Source organism: Falco naumanni, chromosome 15 (assembly GCF_017639655.2).
Source record: "Falco naumanni isolate bFalNau1 chromosome 15, bFalNau1.pat, whole genome shotgun sequence".
Taxonomy (NCBI): Eukaryota; Metazoa; Chordata; class Aves; order Falconiformes; family Falconidae; genus Falco; species Falco naumanni.
This window is the reverse complement of record NC_054068.1, coordinates 17,735,104-17,752,868: the sequence shown is the minus strand read 5'-3', so window position 1 is coordinate 17,752,868 and position 17,765 is coordinate 17,735,104. Positions and strand designations below refer to the sequence as shown.

The 17,765-nt window shown below is 36.0% G+C and overlaps 1 protein-coding gene across 6 annotated transcripts in view; it reads right to left on the bottom strand.

Annotated features, from left to right (window-relative positions):
• The window catches only part of CHD9 (chromodomain helicase DNA binding protein 9), a 99,469-nt gene that overhangs the window by 72,278 nt on the left and 9,426 nt on the right, over nt 1-17,765 (bottom strand). For 5 of the 6 annotated variants that reach the window (XM_040614950.1, XM_040614954.1, XM_040614951.1 and 2 more), the window contains 2 exons: nt 17,161-17,249; nt 7,605-9,207 (listed from right to left, as the gene is read on the bottom strand). In XM_040614950.1, the coding sequence (XP_040470884.1) occupies nt 7,605-9,041 (1,437 nt within the window). In that variant the 5' untranslated portion in view covers nt 9,042-9,207; nt 17,161-17,249. Of the gene's footprint in view, nt 1-5,098; nt 5,122-7,604; nt 9,208-17,160; nt 17,250-17,765 lie in introns of those variants that run through there. The other variant, XM_040614957.1, reaches the window with a different exon arrangement.

Below are 17,765 nucleotides of genomic sequence, written 5' to 3'. Positions count from 1 at the left end.
TAATGAACAAAGAAAACAGTATCTCTCCAGATGTATGAGGCTGTTAGGTGGACAAAGTGTTGGAAATTATTTTGATATTTCTCTATATATTTAGAATTAACATAACAGCTAAATGAAATTGCAGAACCTGAGTGCACAAAGCACGCAAAGCATCTGCACAAAAGCCACATCAATTCCAAATGTACTTTCAGGTTCTTTGGCTTCAAAACCATACTGCTGGTTAACATCTTCACAAATTCTGCTTCTCTTTCAGTAATAACACTTCACTAGCACTTTATAAAAAGTGTTGATTTTCTACAAAATGTCTCAAGATAAAGTTCTGGTCTAGAAGTTTGAGAGGCAATGGTATGTTTGAAGCCACTCAAAAATTCAAACTTTAGATAGTAGTGTTAGACAAAGGAGATTAGTGGTTACCAGTGCCAAGGCGCAGTCCCACAACGAACGCACTTGGATTCACTCTGCATTTGAGGCTGCAGTTCCGTGTACAATTACTCTGCCTCTACTGCAGAAAACGATGCTTCCCACGCCTTTCTCTCTCCCCACCACTGTTTCTATAGTACACAATTCTGTGCAACTAAGAGGAGAACTAAATCAGGAACTTTTATTCCTGAAAAACACCCTCGACAAAAAAATTAAAAGTTTCTCTGCACCTAAATGAGCTTCCCAGTGCAGTTCATAGCACAAACGGTTGCATTAACAAAATACAAAGTGGAAGAATATGGAGCTTTTTTCCCCTTAAACCAATTATAGTTTAGGCATGTATTGAACTACAGCTTTAACAGTCTATAGTATAGGTTGCTGTCTTTAGAAGACAATTTCAGATAGGTTTTGTTTTCTGTTTCTCTGTAATTAGGTACCACTTCTTCCAGACGCTAAGCTTGCACAATTAAATCAGCACTCTCACATTACTCAATTGTTTTATAGTTCTTCAGTGTTAACAAGACACCTGCTCGCAAATAATTATTTATTCCATCACACTTATTTTGCAATATAATTAAAAAAAAAATTTACTTATTTTTGTCAACTAGTCTCGCCTTGATGTCTTCAGGATCACTCCTGTAAGTTGACCTAGCCAGAAGCTTCCTTCCTATGCTTGCCATCTGTTAACTTCTTTTTACAAAAATGCTTCTCTTTTGGCATATTTTGAAGACAATTATTGCAGTCATTTAATGAATGTGCAATCATCTCAGGAAAAATTATATTCCCAAATTATAACAATCATTAAAACAGCTAGTACTTCACTTTGAAGAGGAAACATACACAAGGAATCGGACAGCCTAATTATTTGTGTGATGAAGGTTGAACGAGACCTAGGAAAAGCATTAGTGAAAGCAAAAAAACATTCAAAAAAGAAGAATGATGAAATAATTTAACTCTATCCAATAGAAATGGTAATTACTAACCAACTCATAAAGCCTTTACAATAGTAAAGCAGATCCCCTGGTGCATTTTCACTGTTCTTAAAAGACCAGCAATTTTTGTCTTTCCCTTACTATACAGCTGTATTATGAAAGGAAAACCAAGGCAAATGAAAAATGGAGAAATTAAAAAGTTACAATAAATACTAATCCATAAATACGTTACCCACTAATCTCACAAACATGTACCTTCCTTTCCCCAGCCTATGCAATTTGCAATAAAATGTATTAAGTGCTTATATAAAACTTAGATAAAATATATACGAAAGGATATGCTGCATACACATTCAACTATAAATAAAGCTATCAAAATCTTGCTATCTTCAATGATGAATCTATCATTGGCAAAAAGCCACAGATTAGTAATATTATACACAGCTATAGATTAAAAGATTCACTTCCCTCCAGGAACTGCACTACTCAAGCTCAGAGATGTTGCTCTAGTCCTCTCATTAACTCTGTGCATTTGACACAGCTTTGCCACTTTCACTCTCCCTTATTTGTGCAGGCCTTTCTGAAAATAATAGAAAGAATGCAAAAAAACCTCTGCAAACTATGGTACAAAGAAGGTCAGTGGAGGGATAACTTTTCTTAATTGTACATATATGATAAACCTATTAGGTGCTGGGAGATGACAACTGAATTCTGCTGCCTCACTGTGGCAGAGGATTTATTAAGCTCCGACAATGAAGGGAAAAACTGTTCTATAAGCACAGAGAACTAAATCCAGAGCATACAACCCTTAGAAATGTTTAAAAGGAAAGTTCAAAGATTTACATTTATTAATGTGATGATGTCACCCATAAAATTAACCATCATTAAAGGAACAAGGAAAATATAAATACAGTGGATACGCTTAATGGGAGCTATTACCAGTACTATTAAGCTTTTTTAAAAAAAGAACAACGTTTTAGCGCTGTTTCAGTTTGAGGGTTAGTTTTTTGGGAGGTATGGTTTTTTGCATTTCAAGATTACAAGATGCAATTTTTAATGCCCAACCCAAACACAAATGCTAACTGGAACATGTTTCCAGATGATGCAAAGTAGGGTGAATTTTGAGACATGTATTTTATTATGCTTAGTCCCACTGAAAACTATCATCCACTGTTCCACAAGCAATATATATGTAACAGCATCAGCACTTCACAATCTTGTATTGTAACAACACTTAGGAACCATAACCTATAAACTTAGCATGTAAAACAGCCAGTCTCTTCTACAAAGGATTTATATATAGTTCATTACTTTAAAATATTTCTCATTACAGGCCCACTTAAAATTAAACTATACAGAATATAAGAAATACACTCTGAAAAATACTACATCCTTGACTTTTATATATCTTCCACAACTGCATATATCAAGTACTTGGCTTGCTATACCTCTCATAACTAGCCGAGAAAGCACATCACTGCTTACTGTGCATTTGTTCTCAGAAGAACATCACAGTGCGACATTTCATAAACGAGTAGAACAGCAACCAGTGGCAGAGTTAAGAGGTTTACAAGTGGAATAATCCAAGGGAAACTTGTCTACAATTAATATAGATTTGATATCAAAGGGAGGAGAGGTGAAAGGCCTGTGACTGTTCAGGGCATGCATCTCAGCAGCATGCAGGCCTGGACTTCCATCAGGTGAAACTTAGTTCCATCTCTGATGGTACATTCGTGTATGAGGTTATGCCATTCTGATACATACAGATGTCCCAGGGTAGAATTCCAAGCATGCCATCATCTACAACGTTCAGACTTTGCTAAGTTTCCAACAAGGGCAAGACAAATTCTGCCCAAAAACATAGCGGCACCTGTTCATATAAAACAAGCGGTAGGAAAGGTCGTGCTTGCAAGCATAAAAGCACTAGCATGTTTCAGGTAATTTGGGGAAGGGAAAAGAAAAAAGAAAAAAAAAGTGAGATGTGAGATACTGGAATTCATGAACAATTATCAAGCTAGGTACCAAATTTTTAGCCACAAAAGGGAAAAAAAAGATTCACCTGATTTAAGAACTAAGACTACCACCTTGTCCTATAGCACTGAAGATTATTAATATTATTTTCCAGTTTCATCTCAACTACTCTGCTTTGATGTATGTAGCCAGAAGAGATTAAAATGCTTATTACAAAATAACATACACAGTGAGATAGTTGTAAACTTCTCTTAGGACAGTTTATACTTAGATTATCTTTCCAACTTCCTTTTTCTTCTGGACTAGCAGAACTGAATGTTGAAGCCTGTATTTTTGTCATCTTTTTTCAACTTTATGAAAAGGCAATAATTTAGCTTTAGCAAACTCAAAACAGTTTTAAGTGGAGTTAAAAAGATCAGATGTGTTATTATTAGTCAAAGCTGAGCCTACATGAATCTTCAGTGTGTTTCTCCACTTTACTTTCTGTTCTCAAACTAACTGATAAAAAATGGATGATGTAAAATTAAGAGGCACAATTTATTTACAATTATAATTTAATTGCAAGCAGGCATAGAAAGTATAATAGCAGCATAAGACATTCTAGATTGTTTTTAATTTTGCAGCATTATTACAATGAACAGATAAAAATTAATTTAAAAATTAATACAATCAAAAGAATAGCTGTACAAGTAAAAATGTAATGAGTGTGCTTGCTTTCAAATAACGAAACAAGTATTTTAATCCTCTTTCTTAATTTTACATAACCTCTGCATAACTTTTAAAGATCTTTCCTTCTCTAATGTTGGGTCCATTCCAACAGCTACAATCCATTAACTATTTCATAAAATAAAAAGTTTTCCTTTCTGAAAAAAACTCAATCATTATCAAACTAAAAATGATGAAAATAGTTAAATCCACTAGTAATTGTTTCCTCAGTGTGTAAAAAAGCCAGCATGAAACACTGTCTTGTTAAACAATAAAAATTTCACCTTCACTATTACATATCAAAGTTATCAAAACCCCTTTCCCACTTAGCCTAAAGACAACCAGTTTCAGTAAGACCAACATTCCCTCCCCATCCCTTACCCCTTTTGCTCTCAAGTTAAAAAGACACACATTTGTAAGAAGCTCAAACAGAACAAACTCATCTTGAACTTTAACTTCCACAAAGTGATCAAAGAATAGAAGTGTGAATTGGGACTAAAACCCTTTTTAGAATTGCTAACAGACGAATGACAAATCTGAAACACTTCTGAACTTCAGTAACTGCCATACTTTTATGTTACATACACCACCGATTTAAAGAGGCTTCTACATTGTTTGCCTCTGTCACTCCCCCATCAACACACTCCTAACCACGGTTTGACAGCTACCATTTCACAAGCAGTTTCTGAAGGAAACATTAAACATCTGTCCTATTAGACAAGCTCAAGGTCAAAATCCAATTTATGCAATTTATTGCATACCCTGAAATAATAAAAACCAAACCAAGCAGCTCTGCAACAGTTTTCTGTCTGTTTCATTTCAAAGTTGCAGGGAAAAAAACTTTAAAAAGTTTAAATACTGTAAAGTTGCTTTGCTTTCACACCACAATAAAAAACAAAATCAAATGCCAAAAAGCTTTAACACTCTCCATAGGTCTCAGAACTTGCCTTCTACTCCTAGTTACAAAACAAACTGCTAAAACTTATGTCAGCAAGATCAAAGTAAGTCTTAAAAGGTTCTGATGTATACAAGAGAAAAGTCACAGCACCAGAAGGTTTTATTAGACCTACTTTTCGCCGCCTAGCTTGATTCCCGCATGCTCCTCACAAATGAGACTAACCCCTGGATTTCTCGCCACCCCCACTTTTCCTGGAATCCACTTCCTCTTCACCCTTCCCCCTAAGTATGCTCATGGGAGACCAACAGCCTCAGCGTTACTGTTCGCAACCCTGGGTTCTGCTGCTCCGCTTCCTGGCCCTGCTCCCTCGGCACTACTGTATGCACAGTAATAAACAGGATCACATTTCACTAGTAGCTACTATACCATATGTCTTTAGGTTACAGAGGTAACTGACGAGAGTAGCTACTTGGGCTGTGCCCTCTTCTTCCCCCTCCCCAGTTAAAAAAAAAAAAAGGAAATTTTTATCAAAACCAACAGATTGCATCTACCGCATCATTCTGTTAATCAAGCTGATCTCAAATCCGCAGCTGTGTACGTGTTCTGTCCTTATCACATCATGATTTCACAGAAAGCTTCCCTAGTAGGAATTGACAATTACACGTTCCATAAACATAAGCAAAATTTGTAATGGAGAAGCAAGATACTGAACCAAGACCAAAGATTAAACGTGTTAAATGTTAAACACTTATCTCTACCCTAATGGCAAAATTAAAGGGGGAGGGGAATGTTACTTTGCCTCCTTCACAGGCCAGTTTTCTGCAAACTAAGTAGAAGCAAGAATTGGCAATTAGGATCCTTTCCTTCCCAATAATTTTTTCCTCCAATAAGATACCATTCTATATTCTCAGGTAGAGAAAATATTGGTAGCAGGAATACAGAGAAGTAATACAGTTATTACAACCTTTTTAGAGCTGCCTGCATGTATATAATAGATGTCAAGTTGCCTCTATCTTGAAATACACAGATTGAAAACTGGGAAACATTTCTATTCCCACTCCTTTCCCAAACAGAAGCTCAATTCCGACCAGAATTTAAAACGAGAGTTTTAAATGGAAGTTTCTACTTCCACTGTTCACATGTACATGGATTTCAACAGACAGTCTCGCGGTATTGGAAACCCTAGATAACCAGCAATAGCAAATGAATATGTGCCTTTATTATATAGAAGCTACAGCTCCTTCTGCCAAACCATCTAATTGACGAAGTTTCAGTCATTCCTGTCAAATCAAATTTGGGCTGGAAGCTACCAAGCAGAGCCAAACTGTGATAATATTAAGGTATTAACTTACAGGTAATGCAGTTACCGATACCACTCTTCAGGCATTAACAAAAAAAGCTACTAAAGCAGTCCCCAAAATCATAGCGATAGCTTTTAAGACTGATAAATTTCAAAAGCTGAAAGAATAATTATTTGTGCTTTTGGTTATTAAGTCTCTTCTATATTCAAGATCATTTTCTTTTGATTCAGGAATTTCTCAAGCTGAAAAATCAGCAAGAAACTCACATATGCTGAGGTTTCTAGCAGCTGTAATAAAACCATGATTTTTCTGGTTACAGTGTTGTGAAAAAAGAATTTTACTTGCCCTATTTTCTTTGGGTTTGAAAAGTTCAGCTACTCTTATATGAGACAATCCACCAGCACCAGTCTACATTTCAATGTATTGACACTTACATACTTCCTATAAGAGAAGATGATGATACAAATTAAGATAAAGGTCAGCATTAATAAAAAAGGTGGCCTTAATAATCTCATTTTACATGATCTGAAATTCCACTACATTACATGTGTTATGAGAGAGCACATGTAAGAAAACAGGCAGAAGGACCGAAGGATTGTGTTTCTGAACTCTTCAGTGCTCACACAATTTTAATTTCTCTCAGATAATCTGAAAAGCAAAGTTCATTTCTCTTGTATACCATTAAAAAAGCACAATATACATTTGGTGCTATCTTGTCCTCCATGCCAAGGGCTTTAATACTTGCAGTAGATGTGCACATTATACTACAAAAACTACAGTTGTTTGTTTTAGCCAAAAATAACAAAATCAAACATACGCATAGCCTTTTATATGTTTTCTGTTGTCACCAAACACATCAAAACCAACAACAAAAAAGCCTGTATTTTTAGCCAACAAGCATGAGCACAAAGATACCAAGCAAAGGACCACATAACAACAAAACCAGTGCAATTTTTGCAGGAAGCCAACTACACAAGCCTTATTAAAGCTCTTAAAAATACGTTGCTGTGAGTGCTTTAAAAGACAGCAACCCATAATATTTGCACCAAAATCATAAAACAACCGACTTTCTCTGCTGTACTTAGCAAACATAAGCAGCAGATGGACCGACACAATTTTCTCCCAATAAGTATTTCAGGTTATATAAATCTTGTCTTCTGCAATGGTAAGAAAACAATAGGAAAAAGGAAGGTCTGCATCAACAGGTCGGGGATTTTTCCCCCTAAACTAGCTATTACTTAGATTTCTTCAGGGCCAAATAAACAACAGCTCAGAGACTTCCATTATCATGCTTTGGCAAAAGCACCAGTCACTATTACTCATTTCACCAGATCAACCAAACAGCTCAAACCCTCGGCCCCCCAAAACCCTACGTACCTGTCCTTGTAAGGTTGCACGACTTCTGTCTTGCAGGTGCTGATTAGAAACGGAAGAATGCCAAGGATGGATCTGACTTTGAGACTGTGCCCGAACAAGATCAGATGACTGTGTCACTTGCTGTGGGGTTATGTGGTGTTCTAGGTCATGCTCTAAAACATGGCTTGTGCTATCCTGAACAAATGCAGAATCATCGAACTGTGGCAGAAGGTCTTCCTGAAGGAGGTCATCTGGGTCAAGTCCTGTAAATGGTTCATTATGAGTCTCGACTTGATGAAGTAAGTTCTCATCTAAAGATGTAAAACCGTTGCTTTCAATAGGGTCAGTGAAATGGCTTATCTGAGAAGCAGAACCAGTAGAAGCTGGAAAATTAATATTCACAGGAGAGAGTTTTGAACTACTGAAGTTGCCCTGAGGATGCGCAGAATGCAACATTTGAAAAGTATTTGAATTCAAAGGTGTATTAGGATTCAACATGTGCTCAGTTGTTTCTTGCTTGGTCCCTGTTTGAGATGTAAAGGCATCGCTTCCAGTGAAGTCAGAGATAGAGTGTGTCTGCTGGCTAGTAGAAAGAGCTGTTGTGGACTGGAGAAGGCTGGTAGGAGAAATGTGGTTATTAGAGTAAGAATAAGGAGATGAAAATTGTTGGCTGTTATTGACAGAACATGGAGTAATAGTTGGGGACTGTCCATCAAAATTTCCTTCTTGATTCCCACAAAAATGTATTGAAGCACTAGCAGTTTGAGAAAACTGTTGAACAGACAGAGGTTGCTGTGAAGTTGATGGATTAGAAACTGGAGATGGGTGGTTAACACTGACTCTGAGAGAAGTAGATACATTAACTTCCATGAAGTCTTTTGGCTGACTCAGAGCATCCTGCCCCGTGCTGTTTCTGCTTTGTTGCGACCGTAGCGAGGCACACTGATGCTGTGGTTCATTAGCCTGAAATAAGGCAAAGTCATGGTGTGCTACAAAGCTTTTGTTTTGCTGCATAGACTGAGAATGTCCTTGGTGAAAGGGGGACCCATTTTGATTTGAAACAGTTGTGGCAGTTTGATGACCCCACATAGGGCTACCATCAGCCACATCTGGAAACATCCCGTTAGACTGGTTTTGTGGATGAACTGGTGAACAACTGAATTGAGAGTGTGGTGATAAGACGTTGTCAGCTGAGCTGTTAAAAGACTGATTTACTGAATGAAGTTTCAGTGAATCATACTGATTCAGCTGATCAAACTCACTCATCTTTTGCTGATTTTGAGCATCTTGCACATGGTTCAATGAGTCTATGTGCAAAGGTTCAAATTCTGCACCCAAATTCAATTCATCAACAAGTGAAACAGGTCCAGGTTGAACAAAGGCATCATCTGACAAACCTTCTAAGGTCTCACTAAAAAGATTGGCATCATCAAAAAAATCCATCATAGGATCAGTCATCTTGATAGGTCTGTACTGCTTTTTCTCTCAACTCCAAATGGAGTCAATTTTGGCTCTCTGCAGTGAACAGAAACAAATGACATCCAGCGGTCACCACCTTATCCAAGGCATGCCAACATCCATTAGTGCTTCTGAAGAAACATTTGTCTTGAAGTGGTAAAGCATCCTGTGGAAGAGAAGGGGGAAGAAAGAAAAAAAAAAAAAAAAAAGAAAAAAAGAAGAGAAATTACTTTCACAACTCTCCTCATTGTTCTTTCCCCTCTCCAACACTTTTACAGATTTTTGATATATTGAATATAATGTTACAGTTTCATTAAACCACAAATCAGTTATTTTTGCTTATACTTGATGCCATGCGCAGTGTTTATCATTTTTGTGCCTTCTGTCATGAAAGTAACATTTGATGCTTTAAATGAAATGGCTTCATTTTTTTCAGTGTGCTCTACTACCTAAGCACAATTTTAGATTGTTCTTTGCCATATTCATTAAAACTACCAAACTATAACATAATTGTGGTTTTAGTAGTCTGGAATTAAATTTTGTTTGTAGAAAGAAATCATGTAATACATAAACGTACACAATAATTCTGTATGTTTAAACAAGAAACTTAAGAGGTTATGAACTACATTTAAAAACAAAACTACCTTGACTACAGTAGGTAAAGCCGAGATACTCTGTTTCTTTGACTTAAGTTGCATTAAGTAACATTCTGGAAAACTGTATTTTATCTCATTTAAAAGACATAATAGAACTCTTATTTAGAGGAAGGACAAGAGGATGAACACAGTGGTACAGTCAAAGATAAACACTGGAAAAGAGCTACCTTTAGTTCAACAGCAGAGTTTACATGCTTACATAGTTTTGAAACACAAGTCGGTTTTCTTTTTTTATTCATAGTACCACTGAATGATCACCAAGGAATTAGTTTGCAATCAGAGATTTCAGGCAAGAAGAGCTGAAAAGGGTGTTTAGTTTAAGTTCAGCCTAAAAACTTGCACATTCATAGTATAATCAAAAAGAATGGTAAATGAATAGTAATTTGTGTGTGTGATCATTTACCTGCCCAGATAACTAGTAAAACTCTAGAACAGAGGAGCAATCGCTTTAAATGAGCACATTCATGGAATAATCATTCCTCTATCCTGTCAATACATATAGCTAAATACTATTAAAAGAAAAAAAGGAAAGAAAACAGCCATAGCTTTTCTGACCCTACTACTAAAGCTCACCTTCATGCGCTCCTCCTCCATTTCAACTGCAATTCTTCATTAATGAATTCTCCTAAGTATAGGGTCTTTCCAGAAATGGATACCCTGGCAATGTAAAATATTTTCTGATGGACAAGGTTCATGTTGAACCTATTAAGTAGCCTCTGACAAGCTGATGAAAACCTGTTCTACTTGTACTCATAGTTCACTGAAAGTGCTGTGACCATAGTCAGAATAAAGCCTAACCTCAACTAATAAACCTAATAAACCTTGTTGAGGGTTTGGGTATATAAAACTTGTGGTCTACACAGAAGGAGGACAGGTGGATCCTGTATCACACTGAAAGACAGTAACTGGTGACTTTATCAAGTATGAATTGGTATCAGTCTTAATTACGATGAGTACAGAGGACAGGCATGCTATAAAAAAGGCACAGAAGCTTAGGAAGGTGACAGCTTAGCACAGCAAAGTAGCTGTCGATTCCAGATGATACATATACAACTTACCAGTTAAAGTTAGACCCTCCTGAAGTACCAAGTTAAAGGAAACACTGACATAAATTAGGCTCCATTACCTTCTAACACTGATTAAGTTCTCTGCTTATGATTACAACCAACAGAACGATGACTTTCCCTGTATCAAACACCTTCCAACAAATGATAAACCAGCATCAGAATCCAGGCAGATGATGTTTTAGGTTTTTGTAGCATTTCTAATAATCTCTCATCTTAGCACATTTCAACTCAAAAGATTGTTATTTTTTTTGCATTTGGGGGACAGCTGTTTTAGCTAACAGAAGACAACCAAGTCAGATTAAGTACAATGCAAGAATATCATAGATACAGAACAAATGATCTAATTAAAGAGACCCCCAAGTGGAGCAAGATAGATGGAAATCATGCTAGCCATGTGAAAAATGTCATGTTCAATGCTACTGAAGACTCTGCTGTTAAAAACTCAAATTTCAAGCCTGTATCAATAAAAGTTTACATATTGAGACCAAGTACAAACAGCTCAGCAGACTGCATGAAGCTCCTTGGTTATGCGGAGAGATATAACTATATTTCACTGTGATTTATAAGGATGGCTATTTAACTTGTGCTAACTTGAAAAAACAGGGGAGGGGGAGAGAAAGATTTCTTCCACTTTTAGAGATACAGATACAATAGGATGTACCATTTTTTTTTCTATTTTTTTGTTAAGTTGGGCGGGTGTTGGTGTTTTGTTTTTACATACAGTGACATACGGGCCAGCTATTCTATGGTAATTAACTACCATACACAGTCTTGACTTTAACTACATAGTACCCTAGAACTGTTGAACAGGACTAAAACAGCCCCGCATAAAAAAAAAAAAACAACATACCAGACAATCTCGTAATGCTTAATTGAGTGTATATGGTAAAAAAAATGGGAAAAAAGCACGCATAACAGCTGGGACGACTGCAGTTGCGAAACTGTAGAACCGAGCTTGCCTCACAGAGATTTGCTTCTTTGCTCAAAGCCCAAGAAATACAAGGATACTGCTGTAGATAGCCTGGACACAACTCTCTTTCAAAGACACATTTTTTGACCAAAGAAGTACTTTTATCCCTAGCCTTTTTCTTCAGTGACTACAAAATCCATCATGTTTTTTCAGCCCAAAGAAAAGCATAACGTGGAAATTCAAAGATATACGATTTGGAGAAACTAGCCTTTCACACGCAGTTATCTTCCAAATTTATTGAGCAATTCTCTTTTTTGTTTCTTTCTGCTATACTTGGATATGAAACCATTAGATGCTCAGCTTGCAAGTTGTAAAGACATATAAAGTCAAGTTGTCATGTATTTCTGAACTGAACTGGAATACAAGTACTATGTTTCTGTTCCTTCCTTAAAAAAACCAAACCCAACCTCCTCACATGCAACTTAGTGAAACAGAAAAGTTCTGACATGAGAACTTTTCACGTGATCTCTGTAAGCAACTCTTCCTCATGTCCTTACTCCCTCTTATACAGAAAATGATAGCAGCTACAATTATGTTTTAGCACTTTCATTCAGGCTTCTCCTTCCCCAAACAGCTCTGTGATACCAATTCAAACTTTGGACATGCTTCCTGCCAGCTGGCAGAAAAGCATTCAAGGGAAGAAACGTTTTGAAGACATTCTTCTGTTGGACTTCACAACTACAAGTTTAACAATGCAATCCCAGCCAGTGTTTTATAGTCCAGTTCCAAAATCCTTCTCATGGAAGACAAGCTCCTATTGGAGCTGCATTTTCGTCAGAATGGGGAGACTAGTTTTGAATTCCTACTCAGTAAACCAAACTACAATAAAAGAAGCAGAATGTGTCTTTGGAAAAAAAAAAAAAAAAAAAAAAAGAGGGGGAGAGAGGAAAAAGAGCTCTTCCTTAAAGAGGAAAGATGTCTGTTTTGTGAAAACTAAGTATTTCACTGCAAGCAATCACTGTTACGGTAAGCAATTCCATTTTACAGCAATCTAAAGCTTGATTTCTCTTGGTAAATAGATTTTGACATCTTCGTGCACTCTGACATTGAGAATTTGTGATGAAGTTACACTTCTTGTGAAAATTAATACTTCGCATTTTTAAATTCTCTACTATTACTGTATACTGATTTAATATTAAACTTTACCCAGCTTAAAGTTAGCAAGATCATTCTACAAAATCAATGTCTAAGTACTGCTTGGACCAATTTTAATCAATGAAATGAACACCATAGCAAAGGTACAACCTGACAAGCAATTAGAAGGCTACAATAATTGTACTTCAATTTAAGACGTTACTGCCCCCTATCAGCTAGAACAGCTTCACCAATATTTACTAACTATAGGACACTTGGCAAATTTAGAATGTTCTGCAGTGGGTTTTGTTTTGTTTTCTAAATATAATGGAACCCAGAGGCATTCAGCAGTGTTTCCTACTAGTATTCAGTTTCTCCCTTTGTATTTTAAACTCTCAACTTTGTACCAATCAAGCTGATTTTATATAAAAAACTACCCAACAGGAACTACTACTGCCTAATGGCTACATAACAGAATCATGTAACAGACTCACTATTCTGAAAAAAAAAGCCATTTCTTTAAAAAAATAATATGAAGTTTTCTAAAATTAATTACCAGGAAACATCGACAGTATCAGCCAAGTTAAGCTCAAACACATTTCAAGGTTTGTCATATTCAAATATGCTAAAACATCTAGAATTGAAACAGTAAATCTTTTCAGATTGCCAACTGTTTGTCTTGAACAAAGCACAGCATTTTCTTCAAGAAGTACTGAAGTTATTCTGCAAACATGCTTGAATCATAACAGAACATCTCCCAGCTCTTGGTTTGCCTGTTTGGTCACTATTCAATAAACTAAACACCTACACTTTCTTTAATCTACTAGTTCTTAACATTAAGAGACCTATTTTAAATTAAAGATTTAAACCAAATAATGTAGTATTCTATATGGTCTAAAAGTATCTTTTTAATTACAAACAGAATTTAAAGCAATGAACTACAGTTGTTCATCTTAATCTGCAAAATCAGCTGTCTCTTAGTACTACATTTTAATTTTTTTAAACTTTAAGATCTTTTTCAAATTAAACTTACCAAGTTCAAAACCACTTAGGAATGAAATTGGCTACACTCAGCACAGTTTGCTTCCTTTCCTCAAGTGTGTGTGCAACACGCATGAATCAATACCAGAACTAGGTTAGGAAACTGAGGTTTCAAGTTAACATGGTTAATGCAACTCCTTGCAAGAGGGTAGAGTGGGGTGGGGAGTGAAGCTTTCTCCATGTCGGTTGTCCATCACAGTTTAGTAACAACCATATATTCTTGTGAGAAAGAAAGAAGAAAAAGAAACAGGCAGTGTGAAAGTCTGAAAGAGATGATCCCCTTTTATACTATGTTAGAGTGCAGTAGATCTGAGTTGTAAGAAGACAAGATGTAGTTACAGACACAACCAAGAACAGAAATAAAGAGCATAGTACAAGAATTAAAGACCAGAACAAAAGGAATAGAAGATTTATTTTACAGAATACATCAAACAAGAATGAACAGATAAGAAACCAGAATGGAACAAAGACATCAAATTTTGCTATTTAAAAAAAAAAAAAAAAAAAGTGGGAACACCAGTAAAAGACAAGATAATAAAACCCACTGATATGTTTTATTTCATTAATTGCATTGTTGATTAGTTTTGATGAAGTGACAACAGAAAACAAGCTACTCTAGTTATAAGCAAGTAAATCAGGTAAAGATTCAGCACATTACCATCATACCCACGCTTCTGTATTTTGACAGACTAAGAGACTAAGTATCGGTGCTTCACAAGACTGATGCGTGACAGTAGCATAGATGAGAAGTCAGTGACTTTGATGGCCATTTTTCGCAAAAGAAGTCGAAACAATGGCTACTCAGACAAACAAACAGAAGCTATCTCAGAAAGTAGCGAGGGACAAGTCAGTAGACAGAAGGGATTAAGACTGAAGTCATAAAAGCATGACATAGCAAAAATCCAGACTACAGGTGAAGGACATACAAGGGGTAAACACAGTTGTAACTAGGGAAGAGTTTGACATTATATGCATGCAAAGTGTTTAGGGTTTGTGGTTTGGTTGGGGATTTTTGGGGTTGTGTGGGGTGTGTGGTGTTTTTGGTTTTTGTTTTGGTTTGGGTTTTTTTTCAGGAAAGCAATGCCACCAGGAATAACAGACTTGCTTTCAAACAAGAAAATCATTCTATTTGCCAAGTTCTATGTAAGCATGACAGGTTTGTGGCTTTGTATGATCTGCCCATCTATTAGCAGATGGAACATTGTGTCAAAGAAGGTAGACAACACAGCATGCTAAAAAACATACTCAAAAACCTGATCACTTCTGCACAATATTTGGAAATGACAGAGACATTCCCTCCTCTATATTAAAAGACAATTCCACTATCGTTATTTATCAGATTTAATTATACTAAAGCTTTGGCTGAGTTCAAAAAGCTGCAGTAAATTAAATAATACAGAAGTTACTTCCCACCAATGTGCCAATATAAATGATATTCTATTAGAGATTTAAAGATCAATGTACATGTTAAATTTGAAATGCACAGAGGGACAGCACAATTTCCTCAAAATCCCAGAAACACAGAAGATTAAAAAAAGAACATTTAGACATTTAGTAGAGATGAACTCTTCTATTTCCTGACAGAAATGAATAAGTAAGTCTTTGCACAAGAATGCCATGGTGTCTATAGCTAAATATGGATTGAAAAAGATGCATTTTCTCTGTATCACTGAAATTAGGAATAAACGTGTTTGGGTAGCCTGTTTCATTAAATAATAAAAATACTCACATCCAATTATATATATATATAAAATATACATTATTTTATTTTAAAATTCCTTTTCACTGGTAGGCATTTATAATTATTTTTGAGTAATGAGCCATCACTTCACTAAAATCGTACACGCAACATACTGGTTTCATTTAGAATTCTATTCTGCTACAGAGTTTACAGACATCATAGTAAATACTCAAAAGATAACTCAAGTACTTTGCATTTTCATTTGAAGATTAGAAAAAGAAAGATTTGAAACTGATAGTCTTAAATTCTCAGGACTAGGTTCCAGTCCACAGCTACAGTTCCAGATCTGAGTAAGAGCACAGAACTGGAGCAAATGGGACTGTGTGTGTTTGTCGCCATAATTCATCGTAGTCTGTTCTCATACCTAGACTGGTTTTGCTTGCACCAAACACCTCATATAACTGTTTCCGCTCTACTCCCCAGACATGCACAAGCTCCCTTCTACCACCTCTCCTGCTTTCTCGCAGGTAGCCTCTGGAAAATAAATGCTAAAGTTTTACAGAATCAAAAAATATTCAGTAACTATCAATTGTTACGGTCATTCATAAAAGTTCAAGTCGATCAACATGACAAATGACACGTCACTTGTAAAGAAAATCTATCTTCCAGTGCAACTAAAGACAAATTTCAACCGTCCTCAATGATGTTTGCCTTCACTGTGAACAGGACAGCTTCCTTCACTGACAACAGCTTTGCTCAAGCTGAACAGAGCAAAAACACACCAAAGAGAAAGTATATCACAGAACTCCCTGGGTAAAGCAGCATGGTATCGGAAAGCCCCACAGTAGATGTCTGGGCTGCTTAATAGACTTAGGAAATCCATTTTACCATTCATTTTTAACTCCAGGTCAATTTATAAGGTCTCAGAATGGTATTTCAGCAATTAGTGCTTAGTATTTGGAGAAAACAAATTCTGCAATGCATGAAGCAATTTGAGCCATTTTATTTAGAGATCTAAAAAATTAAAAAAACCTAAGCATTTAGAAAAAAACTTGCATATCTAGTGAGATTTTTGCAATTGTTTTGTTTCTACTGTCTTGAAGTGGGGGTGTGTAATACCACAAATTTCTTCAGATTAAACATAGTTAATCATAGATAAACATGAAAAAACCCACATTTTTTTAATTGTACAAAATTCAGATCCATTCCTTTCGTTGCTTACCAGGACAGAGTTTTTCTTCCCAAAACTTCAATTCGAAAAGATGTACAGCAAGATTCACAAATAAAGTCTGTAGAACTGTTGCATATATCAGAAAAGGAATCTCAAATCACAGATGAATTTTTAAATTATTTACTTATATATCACCAAGCTGTTTCTCTATCTGTAATACCAAGTTAGAATTATTTAGTTAGAGCATTGACACTTCAGACACATGAATTCCTAACTTTAATAATTAGCCTAGCTCAAAAGTAAAGAGCTAGCACAGGCACCTAAAAAACCCCACACTTTTACAAAGTATCTGATTAATCTGTAAGACAAAAAAATAAGTTGCTGAAATCTTCTAAATTAAAAACGTATCAGAAAATATTTTAAGAAAAGGCTCCAAGCAGAGATAAAAAATATTCTTACCCATGAATATAGAACACATCTCTTTAATGAAGAATTAAGAAGCTCAGAGATGGGCTTTAAATCCAGATGGATACCTCATCATCAGAGATCTGAAAATGAAACATGGTAAACAAGTCACACGAAAACCAACCTCAGAAGTATACATTCAAATACAATACTCTATGAACTCAAAAATTTAACAGATAGCATAAAAACAAGGACACCAGAATACACAATCACTAGTAGCCATGATTTCAGAAATGTCTGATAAATAGCTAAGCTCACTTTGTAGGACAACTGAAATACAACTCAGCCCTACAAACCTCTAAGGTTGAAGGGTAGAGTCTGTGCCAGAACACTAAAAGTTTTAGGGCAACTTTAAGACACTGTATGATGACAAGGAAAAAAAATAAAATAATAAAAAAGGGTTCTGAGGTTAGGTTTTAAAGCTGTCAATACAAAAAGCCCCGTACACATTATCTTTTAACAGCACTATGCCATTACATCGTGACAGATGTACTTGCCAACAGGAACTGACACTGCCTTTCTAGAATGACAGTTTTATCCTACTCCTTGCCTTGACACTAGGTAGAGGAGCTCAACTGCAAGAGGGTCTCAATCTTTCT